This window comes from Montipora foliosa, chromosome 8 (genome assembly GCF_036669935.1).
Source record: "Montipora foliosa isolate CH-2021 chromosome 8, ASM3666993v2, whole genome shotgun sequence".
Lineage (NCBI taxonomy): Eukaryota > Metazoa > Cnidaria > Anthozoa > Scleractinia > Acroporidae > Montipora > Montipora foliosa.
Genome location: NC_090876.1, coordinates 21,637,872 through 21,665,371, shown reverse-complemented (window position 1 = coordinate 21,665,371; position 27,500 = coordinate 21,637,872). Strand labels below are relative to the sequence as shown.

Genomic DNA, 27,500 nt, shown 5'->3' with positions numbered 1-27,500 from the left:
TTAAACCAATCACTAAGCTTAGCAATTGCAGCAATTTTCCACGGCTATTTGAAAACTTCTCTATCACCCAGGTTTTCAACGGGCACTCCGGTTTCCCTTCTCCTCAAAAACCAACTTTTGGCTTGATTTGCGTTAATTGTTAATTTCACTTTAAGTGTCCCCAAATAGTGTTACAGCGCTAGAACGACTAGACACTCAAATAAAGTCCCTTTTCTTTTTTTTCCTTTTCCATATAGTAATTAAAAACTCAAACATTCCAAATAACATATTTCGGTCCACACACCTGCTTCAACCCCAACCTGTATAGACTCAGAAGTTTCATTACAAAACAGTCTTTTTGCGTTTTCCAGATGGTATTTTTACAATTAAGCCGCCTGGACTACACGAAGTCAAGACATACTGCGACTTTTCCGCGGATGGAGGGCCCTGGACATTGCTTTTAACAAGTAAGGCTCACACAGGGTGGGACGGCGACAACGTGAAACAGAGAAACATCCACAAACCCTCTTTAAATGAAGATTTTTCGATTCTTGGTTTTGCGGACGCTATTAAGGATTTTGATAAATCTCAGGTAACTGATGTTTTTTTTGTTCTCAAAGATACCACAAATCAATCCTTAAAAAATAATCCTGACTGTCTCGTATTCCTTTTCTTCCCTTTAATTGCGTACCCCAAGTTAATTTGACTTTCCTAAATAATCGTTGTTTCTTACCTTTTTCATTCTGACAGGAGTACTTTCAGTATCGCATCGAGGCAGATGAAAAAAACCGTTGGGGTGGAATCTGGGAGGCACCTCGTGATTACACTTTTCTCTCAACTTGCGACAAACAAACCGCAATTAAATTAATCAAGAAATTTGATTTGTGGGATGAAGACAATAACTTGGCGAAGCGAATGCCTAGACTTGGCTTGACAAGTGATTTGCTCTTGAGTAGTACCTCTATTGCCGATGACACTTCGGGAACTTTGGTGTACAATAACCTTTCTGTATCGCCAACGTATTTGAAAGAAAAGCCCAAGCCATCTGTAGTGAGATATTGGATGAGAGAGGGAGCAAGGTCAGCATCATCAAGTGATATTACGATTTTTAAAGTGATATATATTAATTTATAAAAAATAGAAAAACTCATTTTTAATTCTAACATTGGGGCCTATGATAACACGCTTGAAGAAATAGTGTCAAGAATTTAGTGAAAATAGCCCACTTTCAATGTATTAGAATTCAGTCTTAAAGAAAAGGTATCATCTCGAGGCTCTGGGGAAAAAACTCATACAAATCCTTATATTTATTCCCCAGAGCCTCGAGATGATGCCTATTAAAAGAGCCATAATTCGCTTTGTAACCTTCCACGATCAGCGAAAGACCCGGATTTAACCTTAGAAACTCATGTAAACAGACTGAACTCAGCTCTTAATGTACCCCATAAATCAACTCGGTCTTAAACAAAAACATCACAGACAGACGGTTCACCTAGAGGCCGCCCGTCTTTCGCTAACAATGTCTGCAAAAACTGAAATATTCGACACAACAGAGGTTACCAAGGGTTAAAAAATCCGTTCTCCTGATCCCGCGCGTCTTTCCCAACAAGGCGACATTGCTTTGTAGAGGTCATTAATTGTGCGAACCGAAAGCATTGCGACCTCTAAAAAAAACTTCTGATTAGGGAAGCAGTAGAAGAGTGTCAAGTGCTATTGAATCGTGCCTTTCTTTGTTGTCATGTGGATGTGTAAGAGCAATTTCTTCCGTTTAGATTGTCATGCAATGACTTGAAGCTGCACGGACTGAGAGCTGGCAACAAGTATGAAGATGGTTTCCAAATGATAAGAGTAAATAGTTGTCAGTACCTCCCTGTTTATTGTGACATGACCACATCTGATGGGGCATTCACCCTAATAGTCACAAGCGCCCATAACAACTGGTCTCGTGCTCAGGTCCCCATAAGGTAATTAAATTACGTTTACGGTAGTGATAACACGTAGATCTCCAAATGCGATAGCTCGAGAAAAAAAATCATTTCCTAGTGCCAAAATACGGTATTGTCTATTTTTAGAACGGCTACTGTAACTTTTCACGGAAAATAAAAGTAGCAGCAATGCGCTCTGCACACGATTTTGCGTTTAGCGCGAGCGATACCCTCGATTGTGGACCAATCATGTTGGTTACAGTCATTAGGCCCAATGTGATTGGCTATTATTTGGCTGGACGTGTATTCACAGTCGCCTTCCGATAACTCGAACCTCGCGCGCACTCGCACCAAATTCGATCTCCCCTGGGTTTCCTTCATACATTTCAACTGCAACTTTACCCTCGGTAACTGGAACCCTCGATAAATCGAGCCTCCCTGTAACTCGAACCAATTTTTGTTTCCCTTTCATGTCATTATTTCCTATATATTTTTGTACCCTCAACAACTCGACCTACGTCTGTCAGTGCGTGACAAATCTAAAGAAACGGTGTACTGCAGTCCAAATCATTCATTTATTTTGAAGCAGCCCCGTAGTCTTTGTCCTTTTTTGCATTCCACTAAACGCGTCAGTCCAGTTCAGGTTTCATTGGTTTAAGGTACATTTAACTTCAGTTCCTGTATCTTCATAACTTCCTCCCAATAACTCGAACCCTTTTTTCAATTCGTCTTAAAGGTTCGAGTTATCGGGAATCGACTGTGGATAATACCGTAAATTATAAGGATTACGTTTTTGCAAACGTTGGCCGTGTAGCACTTTATTCAACAGAATTAACTATTGTAGGGTAATGTGAAGTGCTGTTTTCTACACATGTAAACCATGTGAGCATTAGACTTACTAATGAAATTAGGCCCACACAAGGACAGAGAAAAACTCTGGCCACTGTGGGAAATTGAACCCACGACCCCCAGGCTAGATTTCCGCTGCTCTAACGACAGAGCTACAAGGTCAGACGGGAGCAGGTCCTTGGAATTGAAGATGTCAAATTCACGACAATGAATATATACAAGTACAAGGAAGGATTACGTTTTTGCAAACGTTGGCCGTGTAGCACTTTACATTTACTATTGTATGGTAACTGAATGTGAAGTGCTGTACATATTCGTTGCCGTGAATTTGACATCTTCAATTCCCAGGACCTGTTCCCGCCTGACCTTGTAGCTCTGTCGTTAGAGCAGCGGAAATCTAGCCTGGGGGTCGTGGGTTCAATTTCCCACACTGGCCAGAGTTTTTCTCTGTCCTTGTGTGGGCCCATTCCCATTATTAGGGCTGATGTTCACATGGGTAAAAAATAGCACTTCACATTACCCTACAATACTAGTTAATGCTGTAAATGGCTGATAGCCCAAGGCCAAATGAGAGAAATCGACAGTTTGGGTTAATTATGGTCTTCTGCTGGTTATATACTGACATCTTGCTGGCACTGTTAGCTAATGTAGGGGGGGGGGGGTTAGTTGTCCAAAAAGGAAAACTAAAACTTAACGCGGCAATACAATTGATACAAACTAGGAATTACCAAATATAAATGATGATTAATGAAAAAAAAATAGACAATGAAATATTCCTATATGGCTATATGGTGTGAGTTAGGATCATCTAAGAATTTTCCCATTTGTGATCATTTTCAGAAATCAGCTAATCCCGGCATTACATAAGGACTACTCTATTTTAAAATTAGCGGATAGCATTAAAAATCTCAGCAACAATGGGTCATTCCAGTATATGATGGATGCAAACTCTCGTCGTCATTGGGGAGGCATTTTTCAAGCTCCATCCTCTTACAGGTTTGGTTTAGTGAGTTCTTCAAGTTGTATGCCACGGAATTGAATGTTAACGCCTGATGTCTCAGGCGCCATGTAGGTGTTCTTAACACTTTAAATTGTTTAGCAGCTTTGTTCAAATTAAATTTCACTAACCACATCTTTACCAGTGTATGCAGTACTACCATAGTTAGCAGAGGGGTTAGTTAGTAGAGCTAACCCCGCTACCAACTATAGTTGGTAGTTGCCCCTCTACTATGGTACTGCATACGCCTATACGAATGGTTACGTTATCCCTTGCTCATCCTCGATAGCTTTACTACCTGATTTAGGCCAAGTGAGCCTTTCTAAGCCTTACTTGGAGTAATTTAATCAAATAAAGTAACGCAATAATGTTACTCTTTTCGATAGCGCTAACCAAAGTTCGTAAGTTAGCACGGGGTGGATTTCATTTTCCTTTTAAGGTGTAACCATCTTTGATTTCTTTCGATTCTTAAGTTTTATGACAACAAATAACCAGCAAACGAACGTGCAACTTATTCGAAAGTTTAACGACTGGCAATACTCGTGGTGGAATTCCCTTAACAAGAGAATGCCCTGGTTCGATGCCGAAGGAACACATAGAGAAGCTCTCCTTACGACTTCAAGCAGCCCAACGTACTACCCCTCAGGTTCAATTATTTGGGGAGGGACGGAACGACACCCCGCTTATTGGATCTCGTCCGGTGGTATGAAAGATCCCGGAGTGATCTGGTACTGGGTGAATGAAGATGACTGTGATGGAGATAGAAAACCAGGTAAGATATTTGCGTTTGCATAACGAGATTTTAACTTGCAGTAAGAATTTTATGCATCCGTAACGGAACGCATAAGAGACTTTTTTCGGGAATATTGTTTATTTGCGCCTGCGTAGTGTCATTTGCGGCCCGAGCGCGAAGCGCGAGAGCCGCAAATGCACTTATTTAAAATTACCGAAAAAATGCGTAAAATCGTCTATAAATAATAAGCATATCACAAAGTTGAAGCAAGAACCAATCAGCTGCACGGCTGATATAGCATTAGCAGCCCGCTGTCAGTCTTTTGCGGCCCGCTGAGCGTGTGTTTTGAAGAGGCCGATTTTCTATTTGGCTGCGTATATTGATAATAATATGACGTCATAGGAAAGCCAATGGTAAAAGCTTCCCAGAGTATGGAAAAGTGAGCACTTAGTGGATCTAAGGCAGGTATTACAGGTCACAGGTCAGATTTAGAGGTCATTGTCATGACATCGCTAAAATAACTAGGGTTAGCATAAATTAAGGGTTTCGGGTTGTTTTATCATTGTTACACTTAAACAGTGACCTGTAAGCCTGACCTATGACCTGTAAAAAATACCTGCTGATCTAGGCTCTTATAATAACTGCATTGATAGCGAATAACACATTCCAAAGTGAATCCGCAACCCTTAAAAAACTTGATATAGGGCATAATCATAAAAATTGCAATTTCCTCGATTGTGGTCGGTTTAAAAGACTTTTATTTTCCAATAATTCACTTGACAAGTTGTTGTCGCACAGTTCAATAAGCCAATCACACTCAAAGTTTGTTGTATAATCAACCAATCACAGCCTTGGTTTCAATCACCATAGATACAGTGTACCGACTTCTAAATTGGAGCTTTCTTTCTTTCTTTCTTTCTTTCTTTCTTTCTTTCAGAGCGACATTAAACAATTTACACCTCCTTTGTCAGTCTTTTAATGTAAATTTTCCCTTTCTTTCGTAACGTGACTCTTCTTCTTTTCTCGGAAATTGTAATTTTCATGATTAATTGGAAAAAGGACTTCGTATCGTCCAAATCGGTCTGTAATCATACTCATGATAAACAAATCGATTTTGTTATCTCTGGTATGATAAAAGGGCGAATTGGACCGCACTCAGTCCTATTACATTACTTATCGGTGTTTCAGGATTTAGAAATGTCCCGACAGATGATTAAAATATGCCTTGGATTGATCGATTTCCTTTCTTCAGTTTAGCTTCTTTAAAACTGGATTTTGTTAAAGTTGCCTCTCAGTTTAATACGTCGTTTCAAACACAGTTTTGAAGAATCAAACCCGACATAATATGGTGGAATCACGAGAAAGTGATGGCTGAAATTGCTCCATGAAGTCTTGAAAAACTCGGTCTTTAAGTTGAGCCGAGTCCTCATACGGAAAAGCCATTAATCCGTCTTTTTGTATAAAGACAATGATACTTCTTCTATCACCCTTTCATTGGAACCTCCTCTTAGTGGTGGTTCCGTTTGGTAATTTATTTAGTGAATGGTGGATTTTCGAAATGGAGTGAGTGGGTGCGATGTGACAAGCTGTGTGAACATGGTAAGCAGAGACGATACAAGACTTGCAGTAATCCCAAACCACGGTGTGGAGGAAACAACTGTGACCTCACCATCCCTACAGTGGATGAACGACCCTGCATGTACTGCCCAGGTAAGCGAGTATGTGTCTTAGTGAGCGTTATTAACCCGGAGCAAAAGCGCTTCTCTTGAGTAGCCCTCATCAATGGACCAGGTCAAAAAAGCGGGTATTCATATGTTAAGTGTGTTTCCCAGATCCTTACATCTCTGGTGAAGAATTTCATAGTAAAATTCTTGTATAAACGTAAACGTTAACGCGGCAAAAAATTTAGGTACAATTCCAAAAAAATGTTGTCCTTCCAGGGGCATCCAACGACCAATTTGTTGTAAAATGTATTATTATACCCCAGTTAATGAAAATAAATGTTATTAAGGCATTTTCAGGTGTTTTTCAGTGTTGCTGGGAAAACATTATCTGTTGCCTTTTCCCAGCAAGACACACAAGAAATTCCCCAGCCAGCTGATCAAATTAATTTTCCAGCCAGGAATTCCGCGCGCTTTCAAATCCCTCGATCCAAAACGACCGAACAAAAGGGACAAAACCGGGACAAAACAGGTTTTTCCGCAAGCGCAATCACTCTGGCCAGCCATCGTATGTTTGTGACTATTCTCTGGGAGAGGGATGGGGTTATGGGGTTCTTTTTTTTTTTTTTTTTTAGTCGTCCTCATTCTTCAGAGTTTCTACAGCCAGCTCGGGTTGAAATGCTAGAAAAAGTCAGTAATTCCCAGGCAAAATCTCTATCAATAACAAAATTTCCCAGCCAGCTCAACGAAACACCTGTACTTTTGCCAGCCAGCAAGATTCCTCTGGGGAACAGATAATGTGAGGAACAGATTCGTTGGGTGCCCCTGTCCTTCAGGCGGTATGCCCATGACTGACAAGGAACTCCAGAAATGGAAATAAATTAGATTTAAAATTTAAATGTTCCATTGCAAACATGACATAGCAAAATAAGTCGCGTTTGAAAGGAAATAAAGAGTGCCACAAATTTGTTTAAAGGTATAATTCTATAGCATTTAAATTGTATTAATTCTCGATCATGTTTATCTCTTCTGTGTGAGCTTCGTAAAGTCTCCACTTTTAAATGAAATTATCAGTCCTTGTGTTTTGACCCCCCCCCCCCCCCCCTCCCTCCCAGGTTGTCGTAATGAATGCAGTGCTCAATCTCTTTTCGGATAGACTTCCACTTTGACAGGTTATTGAGTAATCTTAATCCCACCTCTGCGACCCGGGTTCAACCCTGGCCTCGATGTCGTATGTGGGCTGAGTTTCAGTCGATCTCAATCTGACTCTGACGGTTTTTCTCCGGGTACTCCTGTTTTCCTCCCTCATCAAAATCGACTCTAGATCAATAACATCCGGGCGAATACCCTCGTATAGGGATAACATCTGGTATCTCTCCCTTTCACTGTATTCAATGAATAAAGTTGGTATTAGTATTTAAAAAAAGAACCTATGCAGCCAACCGAAAAATAGAGCATTCTTCCTCTAAGACCAAGAACGCAGTCTCGGTCTTTGGTCTCACATGAGCTGCCTCATTTGCGCTTTAGACTCGCTTAAAATCTCTGTTATCATTAAGAACTATCAACATGTATGGCTCTAAAGACTTCGAGTTGTCTTAATGCAAAGTTGAGCGGAAGAAAATTAACTATCCGCTGTAAAACTTGCTTAGTTGCAGTTATGTGTATAGAATCATGTCAATTCGTCCAAAACAGAACAGTAAACTGAAAATCAATGCCGACAATGGCATCTGGAAACGTTCTAAATGGTTTGCTGGTGATCTCAGTGGGTGATAAATACTTAATTGCAAGTTATTAAGTCCTCCATGCTATCTGCATTCGTAAACGTAATAACAGTCCTCGTCCTTTCATAGAGAGTGGAATACGCAGCTATGACGATTTCTGTGTCACCCCTAACACTGGAGGCTGTTCCCCCCAGATGGAGCTTATCTCATTCTCACCAAAACAAGAGGCACTGCTTGTAATGAGACAGACATGATATTTGTATTGGATTGGGACGGTGTTATTCACCACAAGTGCAGCAAGAAAGTGGTCTGCCCTGAAGGTGAGACCTGTTTTTCTTTCTTTGTTAATCCCAGTCCTTCAAGGGCCACAGACAACATGGCAAATTCGTTCTCAATTCAATGAAAGATTGCTGTGTTTCTTAAAGGGACACTATCATGCGATGAAATGCGCAGTATTTCCCACACCCAGAGACTTTGACGGACTTTATTATTATTATTTTTTTTTTTTTTTTTTTTTTTTACTTCTTCTGTTTAAGGGTAGACATACACGTTTTTCGAAAAGCAATAAAATGCATTTTTTTTTGTTTATTATCGATGATTTGGAGTCCAATAAATAAAAACCAACACAAATATCATGCCACGTTTGTTCACTGTCACTTGAATTCAGTGAAGTGTGACCGGAAACACTGTCGGCCCCGTCCACACGTATCCGGAGATTTTTGTATCCGCAAATTAATTTATGCGGATACACCTAGCGTCCACACGTGTTCGCCGTATACGCTCGGTGTATCCGGAGATTTCTGCATACGCTCTCCAGAGTGGAAATATCTGTATACGCTGTGTATCCGGATACGTGTGGACGCTCGTATCCGTATATGTTTGTATACGCTGACGTCACAGTATCAGAACCAGTCTTTTTCCGCGCGAGATTTTCCAAAATGGCGGCGAGCAGAAACGTTGTGTGTTCAATGCTACTAGGACTACTTTCAAGCCTAATAGCGTGTCTCGAAGTAAATGTTGCAATGTTAAATCTAAACTTTAACTACTTGAGAAGACGTCTAAGCATTGTGCGGCTTCTAGCCATATCTGATTCAGGAATCAGACGCCAAAGACTTCTCAAAAGAAACAAATGAGTTGTCTTTGGTTTTTTTCTATTTTTCTCTTAATTGAGACATTTTTTATGGTGTTTTTTAACAGGAATGTTTTTCGTTCTTCAAGCTCACACGTGTTGAAACCTCAAGTAAACAAACAAAAAAGCCGCGAATTTGGCGCCAAAATTATCGCAGGCTCAGCTTTCTTTGTAATGCGCATGCTCTGTTGACTAATCTTTTGAGATTTCCGGATACGAATCGGATACGTGTGGACGGTCGTATACGATTCGTATACTCTACGTGTGGACGCAGATATTTTTGTATCCGCATAAAAAAATTTGCGGATACAAAAATCTCCGGATGCGTGTGGACGGGGCCTAACGCTCACATTTAAATCTGTTTTTTCTAAGTGGTATTCTTTGATTGCACCTGACGTCACGGCGGCCATGTTGATGGAAAGAACAATAGCGAAAACGTCTTTTGGGAATTTGACTCAATTATTATGCAAAACTTGAGCTACAATTTTCTGTTTTGGCACCAACATGGCCGTCTTATCACGTGAGTGCAATCAAAGAATAGTTCCAAACATTATCAGATTAACATGTCATTTCAAAGGTGAAAGAGAGTGCATTTATTTCCAAGAGACGACTTTGAAGTCGAAAGACGGTAAGCGGAGTAAAAAAATCAGCCGTGTTTTATTCACCGCTGGCGATTTCATAATTTGTGCAACAATAAACACAACCAGTGTAGTTACGCTAATCTAAATGCAAGTTTTTCTTCAAAATATTCAATACAAATTTCAGAGCGAAGATAGTAAACGCTTATCAACAAACGATGGTGTAGTGGTCTCTAACATTTAGCTACAAAGGAGCCACGAAGACGGACTTCGATCCTTGTTAATATAGCGAAACGGCTACCAGTTTGATTACATAATACGTCGAATTTCTCATAAATTCACGCTCAAAACGTTTCTCTTCATAATAGATGCTACATTGGTATTTTGACTGCTCTGCTTTGATTTCTTGACGAGATTGAATCACTAGTTGTGCTTCAAATTCTGTATGCTACAGCGGCCTCCATATTGTCTGCACCTTTCCAAACTTGAGAACTTTCAAGTTTCGATTCAAAGATCTAGCGCATGCGCGACCGTGACAGTGCCTCTTTAATTAAGTGGTATCCTTTTTCATCGTTTCTCTTTTTAAAATGCCTTTCAGTTAGGAGAAAATAGTATTTCATTTGCGATACAGATATCCTGAAAGTTAAAAAAAATTAAAATTTTGGAAATTTCATTACTGATTTGTATGCCCACGTCCCCTTTTTGTTTCGCATATTTCGGTATACCAAACCTATCACAAGGAAGAAGACTGTAGAAAAATACAAATATTGTTGTTTTGTTACGGTTGACGAGACGAACGCAAACTTTGTAAGGAGAAGAAAAAAGTTACCTGTTCGCCTCCCATCTTAAACACACTAAACAGATTATACGTAAAAGAAATCAATAATAGCAGGGAAACATTGGAATTAACATAAAGGTCTCGATAAATAGAGAAGAAAAATACCCGGATCCTAATAAGTATCATTTGTACTGTTTCCTAGATAATAATCCAACGTATGGCAAGAAAATGATGCTGAAGGACACATGCGACCTGAGTATTTCACGACACGAGAGGTACGTATGTTATCTAGAAAAAATGGAAAAAGAAAGAAAGTCAAAAGAAATACCATGCCGCGGAAATGTTAACCTGGGGATCTTGCCCGGGTCCCAGGAACTGGAGAAAAAGAACTGCATTTCTTAATCCCAACGAAGGGAACCGTTAAATGTCAAGGCACGAATTATTCTTGTGCCCATCGACGTAACGAGTCATTATTTCGCAGGGATGAAAAAAACCCAAAGTCTGCTTACGAACCAAGTGGCCAATTAGGCCGGAGCTTATCCCGATTTCTGTAGTATGAAGCGATTAGGGATAGTTCTACTCCCCCCTGGATGGGATGCTAGTTCATTGCAGGGCTACCCCCAGCGTTAAATTCGCTGGTACCCATTTATACACCAGGGTGGATCGATAGATGCACCGTGAGAGTAAAGTGTCTTGCCCAAGAACACAACACAATACACCTTACTCCAAAATGACCAAAATATTCTTTTGTTTGCTTGCAAATTAGCCCTTGATGCCTCGTTCGTAAGCTTAAAACTCAAAAGAATATTTTGTCTTGAACGAGGCAACAAGGGCCAATTGTATTCAAATAAATCATCAGCCATTTTGGAATAAGGTGTATGTCCCCGGCAAGGCCCCGAACCCGGATCACTCGCTCCGGAGTCGAGGGCACTAAGCATGAGGCCATCGCGCCTCCCACGTGATTATGTTTATAATGGACTTAACTGATTAGAGTGTAATGTGAAGTGTTAAGTATCTACCCCATATGAACCATGTGAGCGTTAGTCCGACTGATGGAAATGGGCCCACACAAGGACAGAAAAACTCTGACCAGTGTGCGAATTGAACTACACGGCCAACGTTTGAAAAAACGTAATCCCTTCTTGTATTCGTACATATTCATTGCCGTGACTTTAATATCATCAGTTCCCACGACTTGCTCCCGTCTGACCTTGTAGCTCAGTCGGTAGCGCAGCGATGATCTAATCCGAAGGTCGTGGGTTCAATTCCCACCCTGGTCAGAGTTTTTTTCTCTGTCCTTGTGTTGGCCCATCCATTTCCATCGGTAGGGCTAACGCTCAAATGGTTCATATGAGGTAGATACTTAGCACTTCACATTACGCTCTAATCAGTTACGTATGTTTATAATGACCGAATATTCTGCTAACTGCTAACAGACCTTTGTTAAAAAGACCTCGTGGGACGGAACCGAAAGAAATACAGTAGCTAATCAGCAAACCAGCTAAGATATTATCTATAAAAGTATGATGAATCCCCAATTCACTTGAAATATACCTTGTGACACACAATAATAGCCCTTATTCACTATAGCCGCCATGTTGGTTTTCAAATTCTCATGTAAAGTACCCATGTGTTATGCTGGGGGGCAAACATTGGAATAAAAGCAAATTACGGAAAATCGGCTCGTTGAAATATTGAATTAACATTTTAGATTTTAGAATTAAGTACCTATTATAATAATTTATATCTTTTGATTACCTCCGACATTTTGACTTTCTACTTCGTTATCTGCTCATTTTTCACTACAAAATCATCGAAGTAACTTGTGTAAGCATTCTATTTTACTACTTAGGTGATAAACAGTCAATGAACGTAAAACAAATCATCTGTGTGGCTATGATGTTCGTTGTAACTTCTCGAACTTGCGTTGTTTGCCCCCTCAGAAGTGTGTAGCTAATTTGTATGATAAAGACAAATCCAACATGGCGGCTATCGTGAATAAGGTCTATTAGAGGCCTTTTCTCGCCACCCCGTCTCTAAATTTCTTCAATGCATGAAATGTAGACTTGAATCTAAGTCGGACCAAGTCGAGATGGAACGACTCGGATCGCCTGAATCAGAAGGCCCTAGTCATCAAATTATTAGTGTTCAAGGCTGTGAATGCAAAACTTTGAAATCCTTGCTTCGTAATTTTAAGATTCCCAAGGTTTCGAAATAAGCAATTCAAGCTTTTCGCCCTTGTCACTTTTTACTTTCCCTTTTTTGTTAGGCTTTCCACCAGCATTCTTAAGAACCTCCAAAACGGTTTCTGTGTCCACCCTAATGGAGGATGGCCCAATGAAGGGGTGAGCCTGGTTTATTGGAATCACTGCACGAGCAACAGGATAAAGCTTGACTTCTTTAACCTTGGTAATACTTTTGAGTAAAAACATAATAAAGTGTGCTCTTGATCGCTTTCCCAAAAAAGCGGCCCGTTATTTAACACTTCTGATGTACAATGCATCGACTGTGAAAAGACCATTGCCACTTCACAGTAACACCAAAAAACGCTTATGTACAAAATCGTCCACGGTCTAATTGTTATCTCAACCATAATCCGTGAGCCAAGTAAATGAATGAATTAATGAATGAATGAAACTTTATTTAATCACAGGCAATTCATCAGCTATTTACAGAAAGATCAAAATTATAACTACTCAACTATACATATAAAGTACACTATATTAAAAAGCTGCTCTCCATGAATGCCGTGCCTTATAGCGTTTTGCTGATTGCGCGTTTCAACGACCTGAGGGATTCCGCGCTCCTAACCTTACAAGGAAGGCGATTCCACAGTGTGGCGCCACTAGAACTATTTTTGAAATAATTTGTGCTTGGCAATCTAACATTAAGTTTATTCTCGGAGTCCCTTAAATTGTAGCTTGTATTTCGTTCAGAAAATTTCGATGCTAAATAGTCCGGAGCTTACCATGGTGGCCTTTTGTATGTTTCGCTGGCGATCAAGATTTTTCCACCCCAGAATTTCCAACAATAGACCTTTTTCGATATATTAAAATTCAGCTTGATAGCGAGTCAGTGAGGCCAAAGAGAAAGGAAAGTGGATGATATGTAAATATTTTCACATTAATTCCCAAGTGTTTCTATTGTCTTTGTCCTCACTGCCTCACTTTCAAGCTGAATATTTAATATATCGAAAATGGCCTATTGGCCAGCATCAACGTCATATTTAGAGAATGTTAAAACGCGGGCTGCTCTGTTTTGCAATTTTTGCAGCTCTTCTTGTAAAGTTACCCCACAGATTCCCCAAACAGTACTACAGTAGTCAAAGTGAGGTCGTATGAAAACTTGGTATATAAAATGTAAGGTCGCCGGGAGGAGCCAGGTGCCTAACACGTTTCATGGCACCGATTCCAGAAGAGGTCTTTTTGGTTAATTTTTCTATGTGGCAATTCCAGCTGAGTTTGTCGTCAATTGTTACACCAAGTGATTTCCTAGTTACAACCTGTTTTACCCGAGTACCGTTCATTAAGATTGAGGGGGAAGCAACAATGGTATTTAGCCTTTGGCCAGATCCTATCAGCATCAATTCTGTTTTAGTCATATAGAGTAAGTTTGTTTGCATTTAACCAAGTATGCACATTCAATAGGTCCTCACTAAGAGATGATTCATCGCTACCTGCATTATTATCTGCATTTGTCATCGGTCATCGGTCATTTATATATAGTAAGAATAAAAGTGGACCGAGGATGGTCCCCTGACGGACACCTCAGGTCAATACAGGGCTTTAATATAAAGAGGTCACGCAGTCCAAAGTATCATTCTTAATAATTTTAAATTACTCCAAATGATCCCGAAACTGGTAGAATTTTTTGGCAACCTCCACTTATTTCATTCAAACGCGACCAAAACGTAGGCAACTTTTAGTTAGAAGCGCGCTCAAAACTAACGAGCAACCCAACACTTTCAAATGCGCGCGCTCACGATGCAAAACTTGTCTTTTCATTGTTAACACTAGCAAGATATCGGGACCTAAGCGATCTGTTAAGATCACCGATCGTTTCACATGTACCTCCGCAAATTTCATTTATTGCATAACCTGTACGTTATGCAGTAAATTATACATTGGCGACCTTCGCGAGGTTGAGAAGAATGACAGATGCATCTAAGCCAGTCGCTCGTCATTTTAATCTCTCTAACCACTCCATAAAACACATGGCTATCTGCGGCCTTTCCCTACATCTAGGGACGACGGAAATCCGCAAGAACCTGAAACAAAAATTTATCTTCCAAATCAGCACCCTTAATCCTCACGGAACGCTTTTCATTTAACTAATATATTCCTATTTTCACGTTGCCATGTTACCACCAATAGCGTAGCTCCTACTCTTCTATAAAAACTGCACGTAACCCATAATTCGCTCTGACGAAGGGCTAACGCTCGAAACGTCAGCTTTTAGAATCTCTGTACGGTGGCCAATTTACATTATCAACTCCGTTGATAAAACGATACCTGACTAGAACTTTCTGCCTTTAACGTAACGCACTGTGACCTCCATTCAGTCACTTGAATCAGGCGTAGCACTTTTACAAATCTCTGACATTATTAACTCTGGTCACTATTAACACGGCGGGTCACAGGTCAGTGTATATGTCATTGTGCTACAGAAAAAAGAACAACACCAAAAGTTTCCTTATAGATATACTCACTCTTCAAAAATATGTTGTTCCAGGTCTCGGGGAAACGTTTGGCTTAGTTGTCCATCAGTGCAGAAGGAACTTTTGTGACCTGCTCGTGCTTTTAGACCCGTGCCTCAATTAACAACAGGCCCTTAATCTTGCATATCCTGCAAAAGAGACAGGGGCACCCAACGAGAACATAGTTCAAAACCACTTAAACATAGCATTGTTTAACGTATTTTAGTATTTAAACTATAGATATAGGCTATTTTTTATCCCCTAAAAATTTTTCATCTGTTCGGATTTCCTGGCTGAAAGTCTAGTGGTCCGAAAATTATAGGGATCAAAATTTACTTTTTCGAAAATTTTAGCCAGAAAAAAGGCTCCCGAAAATTCTAGGTGACCTTTTTAAGGTAAAAATCCGTTAAAATGGGCAATTATACCATTTTTTTGATGTTCGAAAATCCTAGGACAGGCAGGCAAGCAATAAATTTTACAATAAATGTTCCGAACTTCTAGATCTCAAATCGTCTTCCGAACAGATATTTTCCGAAAATTGACGTTGGGTGTCCCTGTGGGAGATTGATAGTGACCAATTTCACTTTGCATTAAGATGATAGAAAAGGTTGGTTGTAAAGACAACAACGCGAGAAGATAGGATAATGCATATGTTCACAAGGAAAAAACCTCTGGTTAATACGTTACGTTTAGTTTCTAGTCGAAATTGTCTTCATCTCTCTGATCGATATCACTGAATTGTTCCTCAAAACGTTTTTGAGACGTTGCGGTTCAGAATTTACTTCGCTCCTCAACAAATTCTTAGCTTTAAAGGGCAATCATCAAAGCATAACATGACTTTTGTTTTATTCAATTTTTTTTCCAGATCCACCGTCCCATGAAGTGTAATTGTGAAGACAGCAAAGTCTGAAAGTCGTTTAAGAAGAAGTGATCTAAGGACCACTAAGAGTTAATTAAACAAATAAAGAATTTGCTTGTCTTCGTCACGGAGAATCGGCGTCTTCATTGCTGAAACCCATCATAACCACAATAAGGATTAGTTAACAAAATGACATAAATCTCTTCGATCAATAAGTTCTGAATCGCGACTAATTAGTGGCTTTTTATTTATCAACGAAAAAGTTGGGTGAATCAGATATTGCTTTTTTATTTTTTTATTTTTTTTTAAATCACTTTAACCACAACAGAGAAACAGGCTGTGGTGGGGGTCGCACAACAGAGCGAGGCTCCAATTAAGTGCGCCCTTTTACCCTCCCAACCATGATATACCACAGAAGACAGACTACAACACCGGAACTACGTGCCCTACTCTTTGCGACAAGTGTGCGGGTTCTTTTTTTACGTCCCACAGGATTATGAACATTGAAGGGTTGTGAGACGGGACCTCCGGCTTATCGTCCTTATCCGAGAAGACTAGGGAGTCTAACCATTTGCAGATGTAATTGCAAAGGCAGCACGTTCTCTTCAGTTATTTAAAGACCCTGAGTGTTGGTCCGGCCGGAGTTTAACTCACGACCTTCCGCGTGACAGTCCGGTGCTCAACCACTGAGCCAACGGACGGGTGCTCGATCTTCCAAAGTTAAACAGATAAAGTTAACGCATCCTGATCCCTCCCCTCCCCCCCCTCCCCCCCCCCAACCCACCGAGTGAGGACACACATTCATCAGTTGAGAAGGTGACATTTGTCTTATCGCCGTTCCTCTTGACGAACATCCTGATTGCATTGAATTGCAAAACGCATAAGCCCGTGAAAAAAAGTTTTTTTTTACAACATCCGCTAATAAAAAAAATCAGAGTCTTTAAAAATTAGCTCACTATTTCATTACGTTTTTCGTTTGTTTTGGTTATCTGATGGTAAGTTCTCACCCCAGGTACACGCACATTAAAGGAATAGTTTTTTCAACTCCACAAAAGGTGTCAATTGACCTTACAATAGATTTCCAATATTTCCACTGTAAACTAGCTGGAGTTTGGCCCCATAGGCACAAGTATATAAGTGTTGATCATTATTATAATCGTAACTATTACAAAATTCTCGAATCTGATTGGTTCTGTGCGAGCCTGTTTGTTGCGTAATTTTCGCGCGATCACGTGGGTGCCCAAATTTGAACAACTCCAAATTGGATACCTGTAATTGCATATCAACGCCATTCGCGCGTCAATCACATGCACTTGAATGGGGTCTTTCTTGATGTTTTCCTTCTTCTGTTGCAAAACAGATTGAATATAATTTCAACTTTTTTGAACAAAGAGGGATTCAAGACATTTTACTCTCGAATTTTGTCATAGTTAAGATAAATTAGTAATAGGACTTCGTGTCGTACAAATCTGCGCACTCGCCCGATTTTGAAACCTTACTCGCACGATTAGTAATAGTAAAACGATTGAGTGGATAACAATCCAGGGAGTAATCGGGCGAGTGATTTCAAAATCGGTCGAGCGCGCAGAGTGCGGCCAATTTAAACTTACGAGCACGATTACACCTGAATTGTAAGACAAAAAGTCCTATTACTAATTAATTGTAACTTTAAAAAAAACGCGAAAGTCAGAACAGAACTCGAGGATAAAAAGCATCTAAACCATGTCTCGAGCTCCAAGAGGATAGAAGCCCATCGTACAAGACTTAACGAAAGTAAAACAGCCGAGCTAACCACGGAATAACATCTGAAAAAAGCAGTAAAAGAACAAAAATTAACGAAGCGCAGAACGCAGTTGGCAGACCTAGATGACCACTACGTGTTATACAAGGCTTTATATACCCCTTTGTCACTACCCACGATTCCCCAGCCTTGAACCCAGGTCCAAGTTATCTCGTGCCGAGAAAAATAGTTATTACGACCTTCTTCGCGAGCTCAGTTGTCAGAAATAACATATTTTGTCTCCACTGCACAACAAAAAGCAAACAATAACCAAATAAGTTTATTTTAAGAAGCCTGAACTTGGACGAATCAACCCCAATTCTTTTAAGCTCCAGTTTAAAAGCTCCTCGAGTAGTGCCATAACTGATAGGCTTAGTGAAGGCCACTAACTTACAAGAGCCCTACTCTCTGGAAATGGGCCTAAAAATCCCTTCCCCCCCCCCCCCCCCCCCCCCACCTTCCTTGCGAAGTTGGTCCTTCTTACTTTTAAGGACTTTTATGATTATGGACCCTTCATTAAAGAAAATATCTAACTAAATTTCTTCTAATTCTCGAAAGGTCGTTAAACCAAAGAGACCAGCAAATGAGAGGACATGTAAGTGATATTGTGCAATAATTCAACAGGGTTATCAAGGTTTGATTGGCTCAAATATAATGGATCAAACAAGACGAAAAGGGCTGATACGGGTACGATACTGGTACCAAGAATCCATTTTGAGGCAGACTTAACCGCCTCGACAACAGGATTATCCGAAGGGGAGGGAATGTTGGCCATACTATGGGCCCGCCTTATACCATAAAAAGCGGAATCTATAACAATGGGAGAATGAGACTCTTCGAGAAGGTGTTGTAAGTACGAAGCATCGTGAAAAGGGATTAGCAGGGAAACCACTCGCGTTAAGCTTACTGACGGTGAGGTCCTTCCACTTGCGATATGCTCGGTAGTACAAAAGAGAAGTGCTTCCTGGATTTTGATCCAAGCACATTTGATTTCAATCTGTCGGCTAGCCCCCAAGTCGAGGCGTCTGGTATTGCTTCTTGGTTGAAGTCCCAGAAACCGGAGCGGAAGCTATCTAGGACAAAACGAAAAATACATGAGCAACACTGAAAACATGAAGAATAATAAATCATTTATTTTAAAGAAGGTTTATGATGCACCGACACCCAAAAGTAAGTATATATAAAACCTCAACAACTAGAGGAGACAGTATGTTAAACTGAACATATGCAGCGTCTAAAAGCAATTTTAACATTAAATGTCACATTTCCCAGAGGGCCTAGTAGAAAATCCTGGGAGACGTGAAGAGGACCTGGGGCAACGGAAGTCCACCCGAGGGGCTACGATATCAAAATCTAAGAATCTGGTGCCGAAAAGAGAATTGCGGGCTTTCCCTTTCACAAATAACCCCTGAAACTTGGGCAGGTAGAGGCATTCAATAACAAAGTTATTCCAGTGCACAACATCTCTGGTGTAAGTGTTCCAGAAGAAGGACGACGTCTAAACCGGAATCACTAACATTCCTCTACTTTCAACGCCATGTGCTTTAAAACTCTGACAATAAGGCAAACCGGAGGGCAGAGCCGATTATTATCATTTAATCCCCAATCCTGAGAAATAGCGTCGACTGCCTCACAGCCGGGTTGAAGAAACTGCGGGTTAAATCTGTCAGTGGGTAACTTGGCATTTTAAGAACAAGCGAACCTATCAACAGTATACGGACCCCACAAACTATTAATCACCTGAAAAATTACAACATTAGAGCGAATGAAATGATATATGAAAATGGATCATATATGAACTGCGGATATGAGAGGATCATACCTTTACTTGATTAAGAGCGTAATCGTCAAAATCAATAAGGTTGCTGATATAATCGGCTCTGGCGTTGAGATCCCTTGGGATCCACTTCACGTCAACAGATATTCAATACACTTGTGAAAGACTTGAAGAGCCTGCTACTGCAAATCAGATTTCTTGCTGATATTGAGAAGAATGGATGCAACGTTTTTATCGTCAGAATACCAGATGGCTTTAGCATCGGATGACGAAGCTGCAAAGGCTTGTAAGTCGATACCAACAGCCTTTAGCTCTCGCCGAGTCCAGCTTTGAAGACTTTCCGTAGGGGAACAATTCTGGTGAAATACCAATTCAGAGTCAGACTCGACAAATGCACCACAAGCCAAATCGAAAGCATCTGAAAAAGTCACTTTGACTGGAAGAGATAAAAAAAAAACCCAATAAACCCTACCGGGTCAGGGAGTCGACATTATTGAATCAGAAATTAATTTCTGAAATGGACTCTTCCGACAGGAAGACTTCACTATCCCAAGAGAAGGCAGAATTCGCTAATGAAAGGAGATGTCTGGTCATAATGCGGAAAAGTGACCCCATCTACGCTACTAGAAAGAGAACTAATCTAGCCTGCTACACTGTCAAAACGTTTAACTAGAACTGAGTGAGGAGGATTTTGCGTAGACAAAACCGCGAGATCGGAATACAACTTGGCAATATGTTCAGTGGAAGCTTTAACAGAGCCTTCAAATGTGTGAGAATGACTCCTAGCCGGGTGATAATCTGAACGGGATCCCACAAAGATTTTACTTCGGTCGGGATGAAACCAGACTTCAGCAAGACAGAATGAACGATCAAACTATAAATTTTAGCGGAAAAGTAATCGGCTCGCCCTTCTAGACCATCGTCGAGGAAAATAGCAATCGCAATACCCTGCGTTCTCTAGGATTTCTGAAGCGGTTTGAGGATCTTGGTGAAAAGTAAAATGGCACGGAGGACAAGCCAAACGGGGAGAGCGCAAAATTGAAAATATCTGAAACTCCTATGCCAAAGTCCCAGGCGAACGCAAGAAATTTGCTGTGCTCTGGAAACATTTCAATATGGTGGTAGCCGGACTTCAAATCGTATTTGAACAAAAAACACCCCTTGTCAAATTTCTGCGTTGCCACGGACAAATCTTTTCGCATGAATTTCTGCTTGTAAATGAAAGCGTTTACATGCCTAAGATCCAAAATTAATCTCTGTTTGCCAGAACTGCGAATAAAAAAGGAAAGCGGATTAAAAATTCCGGCACGCAAGACATTTCTTCGATAAGGTCAGAATTAAGTAGGTTATTAACGGGCTGGGATTGAAACGCAAAATAATTGTGAGAACGTGTGGGGAAACATTGCCGCTTTGGAGAAAGGTGTTGGAACATGAATAAAGGAATTTTGTAACCTTAACCTATTAAGACTCAAAATAAACTGCGAAACTTTCAAGGATCGCCAAAAATCAATGCACTTTCTGAACCTTCCTGGAAATGAGGTTTGAGGAAAAACAGTCAATGCTAACAGTACTCTGAGAATCTTTGTCCAGAGCAAAAAGGAAAGGAAAGGAAAGGAACTTTATTTAAGTGTCTAGTCGTTCTAGCGCTGGAGCGCTAATTGGGGACACTGTAAACTGAAATGAACAATGAAAGTAAATCAGTCAAATGTTGGTTTTTGAGGAGAGGGGAAACCGGAGTGCCCGGAGAAAACCTCTCGGTGCAGAGTAGAGAACCAACAAACTCAACCCACATATGACGCCGAGTCCAGGAATCGAACCCGGGCCACATTGGTGGGAGGCGAGTGCTATTACCACTGCGAAAACCACAAGCGAAAGAACATCCGCCAGAAGCTGAAATAAAATTGGAATTTTGGTGGCTAACCGCTTGCGACAAGAATTCACTGGAATCACAATTACAAGAAAGAACTACACCTGAAATGAATTGATTCTCTTGTCATTTCTGAGCTGAAGCAGTCTCCTTGGCCAATTCAGGGCAGCAGGAACGCCAGTGCCCGGGTTTTCCACAACCAAAACAGGGGCCCATACTTGGACTGCGAGGCAGCAAGACAGGAACATTAACGCCAGCATGGATGAGCTGAAGCCGAGAATTGGAACTTGCCCGCGAACCGGCGAAGCTCTCTTGCTGAAGGCCCTTAAAAAGGTCTTCTTCTTCTTTTTCTTCTTCTTCTTCTTCTTCTTCTTCTTCTTCTTCCTGCTAGAAATGGCTGCAAGGGAGCGCCTTTCTGCACTGTAGATGCGCTTTAAGTCCTTTGAATCATAAGCTAAATCGTTCTGTTTTGTATTCGTTGACCGTGCTCCAGCTGAATTCCGACTTGTCGGCAAGAAGGATGTGCTTTCAAAGTCGTTCAGCTATTATCAATTTCTCACCTTTGTCGAGATCAGACTTGGCTTTGTCTAAAAGATATCTCAGTCTCCGCGGCGGTCTTGCCGATGTCAATTGTCTCCGCGAGCTTCCAATTGAGCTTGTCTTGGCCCTCGTTAGCCCGCCTTCTGAACTTGTGCAGCTCTTTGTATTTCGCTTTCTTAATTTCAGTCATTTTCTGCTCGGCCGTCGTCCCGTTTGCCTGCTTGATCTGGCTTACAGTATCTGCGAGTAGATCTTTAAAAGAAGACATAAGCTGAGAATTGTTGCCTAGATGAGATTAAAGACTTGTTCTTTAGTGATAGACATCGTAAACAAAACTAACGAAGCGCAGAACGCGGTTGGTTCTGAGGCCTAGATGACCTCCACGTGTTACACTCGGCCTTGTATATCTCTTTATTATTCAACACATTGTGACAATGTCCAAATATGGTCATAGCTCGCTCAATATTCGTCGTGCGTACTCAACGTATATCCTGCGAAATATGTAATCTTGTGTTTCGTGGAGGAAAATGGTAGCTTCTCCACTTTTTGTTTTCCAATAAACGTAGAACATTTTGCTTTGTCATCAATATGTTGAATAACAAAACAATTATCCTGCTCAATCTTGCGGGATATCGCGATATTCTGCGCGATTTCGCAGGATAATAATTAATTATTACTATCCATGATTCCCTGGGCTGGAACCCTGGCCCTGTTGTATCTCGTGCCGAGAAAAAAAAGTTATTTCAGCCTTCTTGGCGAGCTCAGTCGTCAAAAATAATATAAAGTCAAGAAAGTGAGCAAGAGGCAGCACTTCTTAATGCAACACAAACGCTCCAAACTACCACCTGCAGATCTAGCTCTCTTCTACACTTCATGTAGAAGGTCCGTAATTGACTGCGTTATACAACGCCCTTCCACAGTATCTCACGACAGAGCCCGTGTGTATCGAGAAAAAGGACACTATCGACAAGAGTACTCGAAAGCGTTCGGCTTCCACACCAAAGCCCTTAAAAACTAAGATGTAAATGCGCGAGATGGAAATATATACAAAATGGAAGTGTGGAAAATTATAAAAAAGGTAAAAGAGAAAAAATCGCAAATCTAAAAGAATAGAATATTGTTTTGGCACAGGGTTGGAGTTATTGTCTGCTTCAATAGTGTTAGCGGTGTGCCAAGATTCCAAAGTTTTCGAATTCGGAAATTTCCTTTGTCAATTACTCTGGCATTGTTGAATTCAATAGAATGATTGTTAGGCCAGGCGTGAGCTGCAATATTAGAGCCAGTTTTACATATTCTTCCTAGATACTAGGGTATCTAGGAAGGAGATATGTTGATTGTTCTCTTTCTCCATAGTAAAGGAAGATAAAAGTTCTAATCGTTCTACCTTTCTTAGGTCATCACAGCAAACACCTCACGAAACAGCTGAGGTATTGTATATGCAACTACCATGGTATTTTCAACCTCAAGTCGGGAGTTTCATAAGCATAGGCATACGGAAAAGGAATCGTTTCCATTTGCTTATGCTTATGCTTATGTCACGTTTCTAGCTGTATGTAGACCGGGTGCAACATAAACATAAGCATAAGATAGTGCCTAAGAAGGCTTCCGACACGAAGGTACGATGTTTTTTTTTTTTTTTTTTTTCGTTTTTTTTTTTTTTTTTTTACGAGAAACTTGCTGAGGCGGTTCGCAATTATCCCTGCCTTTGCAACATGTCGCCAGAAATAAAATTATCGGTCTGCTGGTTGCAGTTCCTGAGTCTCCTTGTTATTCCTCTTTCGGAAAATATCCCTGACCCAACAGGACCTCTTCAGTTTGTTTTCTCGTTCTCTCTCTTGTCGCCGTCGTTTTCTTCTATGAAGCAGAAGGATCGAGTAACAGTAGGAGGAGAATTTCTTCTTCGTCCGTCATTTGGGAACGTTGCTAGTCCTATTGTCCAGCGAGTTTTTCTGGAGCTAATTGCGCTTGCGTATGTCACTAATTTTCTCTTATACTTATGCGACATGTGTGAACTCCGTCTTGCTTATTTTTATGTCGCAGTGTAAACCAGGCTAAAGAAAGGTGCAGGACGGTGCAGATTATGACGTAACCACTTTTGGCTCCCGTCCCTTTTGGTTGTAAGTGAAAAATCTCATGCAATTTCATTTCAAATCAGGTAAGACAGACAGTCCTGCTCAAAACACACATAGAGCCCACGTTGCCGTATTTTTCCTAATCAACTCATTGATAGTGATTTTGTTAAGACAAAAAAGAAAAAATGTTTTGTACAAAACTTGATCTGGAAGTAAACTATTGCCATATCAACTGCAGAATAGGTGTCATTTTATGCATTGATTGATGTACATTACTGGCGCCAAGTTTGAAGAGAACAGCTTTAATATTTCTGAGAATAATTTAGATTTTAGGACTTGTTTACCTTTGGAGCCACTCACGGCGTCATCAGTTTTTACACAAAATGAACGATAGGAGGTATTTCAGAAGTGAAAACAGCATGATTCTTTTCTTAAGAACGTCTTTCAAGTAAGCTTGATTTATGCTTTATTTCATGGGAACTTTAACGGTGAGGTGTGGTCTTTTTATTTCCATACTCAGATTTGCAGATTGGCTCACCTATTGCGCTCATTTCTAAAAATTTCTTTGAACACTTAGCTGCATGTGCCGATGGCGTTCGTTTCAACGAGGAAACGCCCTAGAACGTCCCTAGAATAGCTAGTCTTCGTGTATCTCTTATCTCTCTCTTAAGTTTCGATCTTGCGATTGACAACTTTGAAGACGCACCTAAAATGTAACAAACTCGAGACTCCGGCTTTATCATTAGATTCAGTTCTTTTTATAACGCTAATATCGTTTTTAGGGGAGCCATCTTCAATTCCTCTGCCCTAAGCGTCATGAGCTTCCTGATGATATTCGATCGATAGCTAGCGTTTGAAATAGATGTAAAAAAAATTGAGGCTGCTCGGATTACTGAAACGAAAGAAAAAATAAAATACCGACATCGGTATTTGGTTTTGAGAAAAGCTGTGAAAATTAAATACTTTTGTACTTTTTCTCAGACCACAATCCGGCGGAAAATGCTTTCCTACGTTATTAAAAGTATAGCTTTTTTTATGTATTTTCCCCTCTTTGTCTTCTCAAGGGAGATTATAAATTTTTGGCTGCATTTTCCGCGCTTGTTTACAGGGCGCTACTAATCACAAAAACAACCAGTGGTCTGGAGTAAAATTGCTAAGGGCAAATACCCAAATCCGGTTTAATTTCTAAAGTAACATTTCGAATGTTTAAGTTTCGATCTTGCGATTGCAGACATCATTAAAATGGAACCAATTCGAGACTCCGACCTTATCATTCGGTGCAGTTCTTTTTAAAGTGCTAATATAGTTTTTAGGTTGGTTATCTTGAATTCCTCTGCTCTTTCGATCCCGAGAGCTTGAATATAAATGTGAAAAAAAGAGTTCTCAGGCTTACTCGGATTACTGAAAGCTAAAAGAACAAATAAAATAGTGACCCTCGGTACTTTGGTTTTGAGAAATGCCGTGTGAAAAAAATTAATACTTTTGTACTTTTTCTCAGACCAACAATCAGCGGAAAATGCTTTTTTATGTTAAAAACAGTATACCGGTAGTTTTTTTTGTTTTGTTTTTGTTTTTTTTGGCGGAGTATGGCAAGAACGGGAAAATGAATGAGAGAAGAGAAACGAGAACAGGTTCATTATATACTACCCTCAATACGTAAACATGCCATTTCCCAAAGTAACCAAGAGTACCAGCAACTAAGGCGCTTGCGATTATGTCAGTCCGTGAAACACTAAATTCTACACGAGCTGAAGTTATCGCTCAATTATTCATACAAAATGGTCAATTGTTTTGTTTGAATTACGTGCTCATGATTTTGTCAAGTTCTTCTTTGCTTAAAACTGAACGGGAAGTCTTTTTTGTGTGGGAAACTCGACACTGACTGTTTATTTTTAATTGTGGTAGTTTGTACAGTCAGTCAGACGTTTTAGTCTTAAAATAGGTATCGGTTATAGGATGCAGGTCGAGGCTTTAAATCATGATGATTATCGCTTTATGACTTAAACATAAAATGAGAAAACAAAAAATATGTGAGGACGAAACAAAGACACAAAAATAATTGTATTACTATTTAGAAATGAAAAAATCAATCAGCCAAATGAAATGATATCATGGAGATATCGCTACATCAAGACTGTTTAGCCCATTATTAAATGCATAATTATAGCATGCATCTGACAAACGAAGATTGTCCTTAATCGCTTATTCCTATTTTTTCTTTTGTTAAAATGAAATCTACAAAAAATGTACATAGTTTTGAAACCATGAAGTGTACTCTACAAAGGTGGTTACGCGCCGCACTGATACTATTCTTATTATGTAAAGGAAAATATTACTGAGCTTTACTAAATCAACCACGGAAGGGAAAAACCGTGCGATGATAGACGATTCATTTTTCAGCTTAAACGAACTTGTAAACGAAAAAACTGAAACGTTCCTTTTTTTTCTAAATTTATAACTTAATGCTAAATGTATGGTGATGGGAGAGTATAAAGCTTTGAAGCCATGATAGGGGCATAACTATATCACCCACCAAGTTTTAAGTCTATAGACACCGTCTCTTCAAGAAGTTACAATGAATCTTAAAGTTGGCAAACAATTTGAAGTATACAGTAGCTCAGTTGAATTTTTCTCTCCAAGTTGGACTGCTGAAGTCCTTGTGACGTCAATTTTCCTAGTACAAGTATTTCGGGTTGGCTTTGAAGTGCATTGAATTTAACTTCAGAAGGAAGAAAAAAACAAGCCAATTTCTCAAATGGAGTCTCTACAAAGATTAACTTGGTTATTTTGTAATAACGCAAAATATTTTTGTACTCAAAACGTAGCGTTCTATCGTTGTGGGCTACTTCAAGAACTAAAACAACTTTGCTGCATTAACTCTGAATGCTCATGCATGCGTTTCAGAACAGGTAATTGAATTTGGAACTAAAGTCAATCAGTTCATCAAAGCGAGTACAATGATAGAAAACAATTTTAAAACCAGTAAAGTCAAATAGTAGTTTTAGGAGGAAATGACATCTTCAAGTCGAGGGGACTGATCATGAGCTTGTTTACGAGAAATTGTGGTTATGAGTCGGTGGGTATTTCAAGCACAGAAACTGCGTTAATAAAATAAGTTGACTAGCTCCGGAAAAATCTCTAGGCAGCTTCTTTACAGTAATAAACTCAGTTGATATTAACAATCTCCGTGAATGAACAACGTCATTATGTGAAGCCCATAGTTGAAAAAAAAAAAAAAAAAAACCTTTCAGTCAATGCGTGACAGGCAAATCGACACACATCAACCCCAAACATGTTTTCCAGCATCATAAACTGATATTCTGGATATCTATTCACTTATTTGATATATAGGACAAGACCAATCACTTCTCCATCTTGTTGGTTACATTGGTAGTCCTGTCTTCTTACCGACAAACTACGGCCAGACCCAATCTGGATGCCATGGATAGTTTAACAGCTGACCGTCAACAGGAAATATTGGTAAAATCAAACGACGAAGAAGGAGAATTTCCATTAGTGCAAGAACAAATTCAGGACGAGAATGAAAGGAAAGTAAAAG

The 27,500-nt window shown here is 40.0% G+C and overlaps 1 protein-coding gene across 1 annotated transcript in view; it reads left to right on the top strand.

The window, feature by feature from the left end:
* Positions 1-16,036, top strand: part of LOC137967291 (uncharacterized) — a 65,158-nt gene extending 49,122 nt beyond the window's left edge. Inside the window, 11 exon segments of the mRNA XM_068813809.1 lie at positions 351-571; positions 730-1,058; positions 1,752-1,943; positions 3,594-3,749; positions 4,224-4,522; positions 6,023-6,193; positions 7,995-8,048; positions 8,051-8,185; positions 10,553-10,625; positions 12,620-12,759; positions 15,912-16,036. Coding sequence (XP_068669910.1) covers positions 351-571; positions 730-1,058; positions 1,752-1,943; positions 3,594-3,749; positions 4,224-4,522; positions 6,023-6,193; positions 7,995-8,048; positions 8,051-8,185; positions 10,553-10,625; positions 12,620-12,759; positions 15,912-15,934 — 1,793 coding nt within the window. The 3' untranslated portion in view covers positions 15,935-16,036.
* Positions 16,037-27,500: the final 11,464 nt, after the last annotated feature.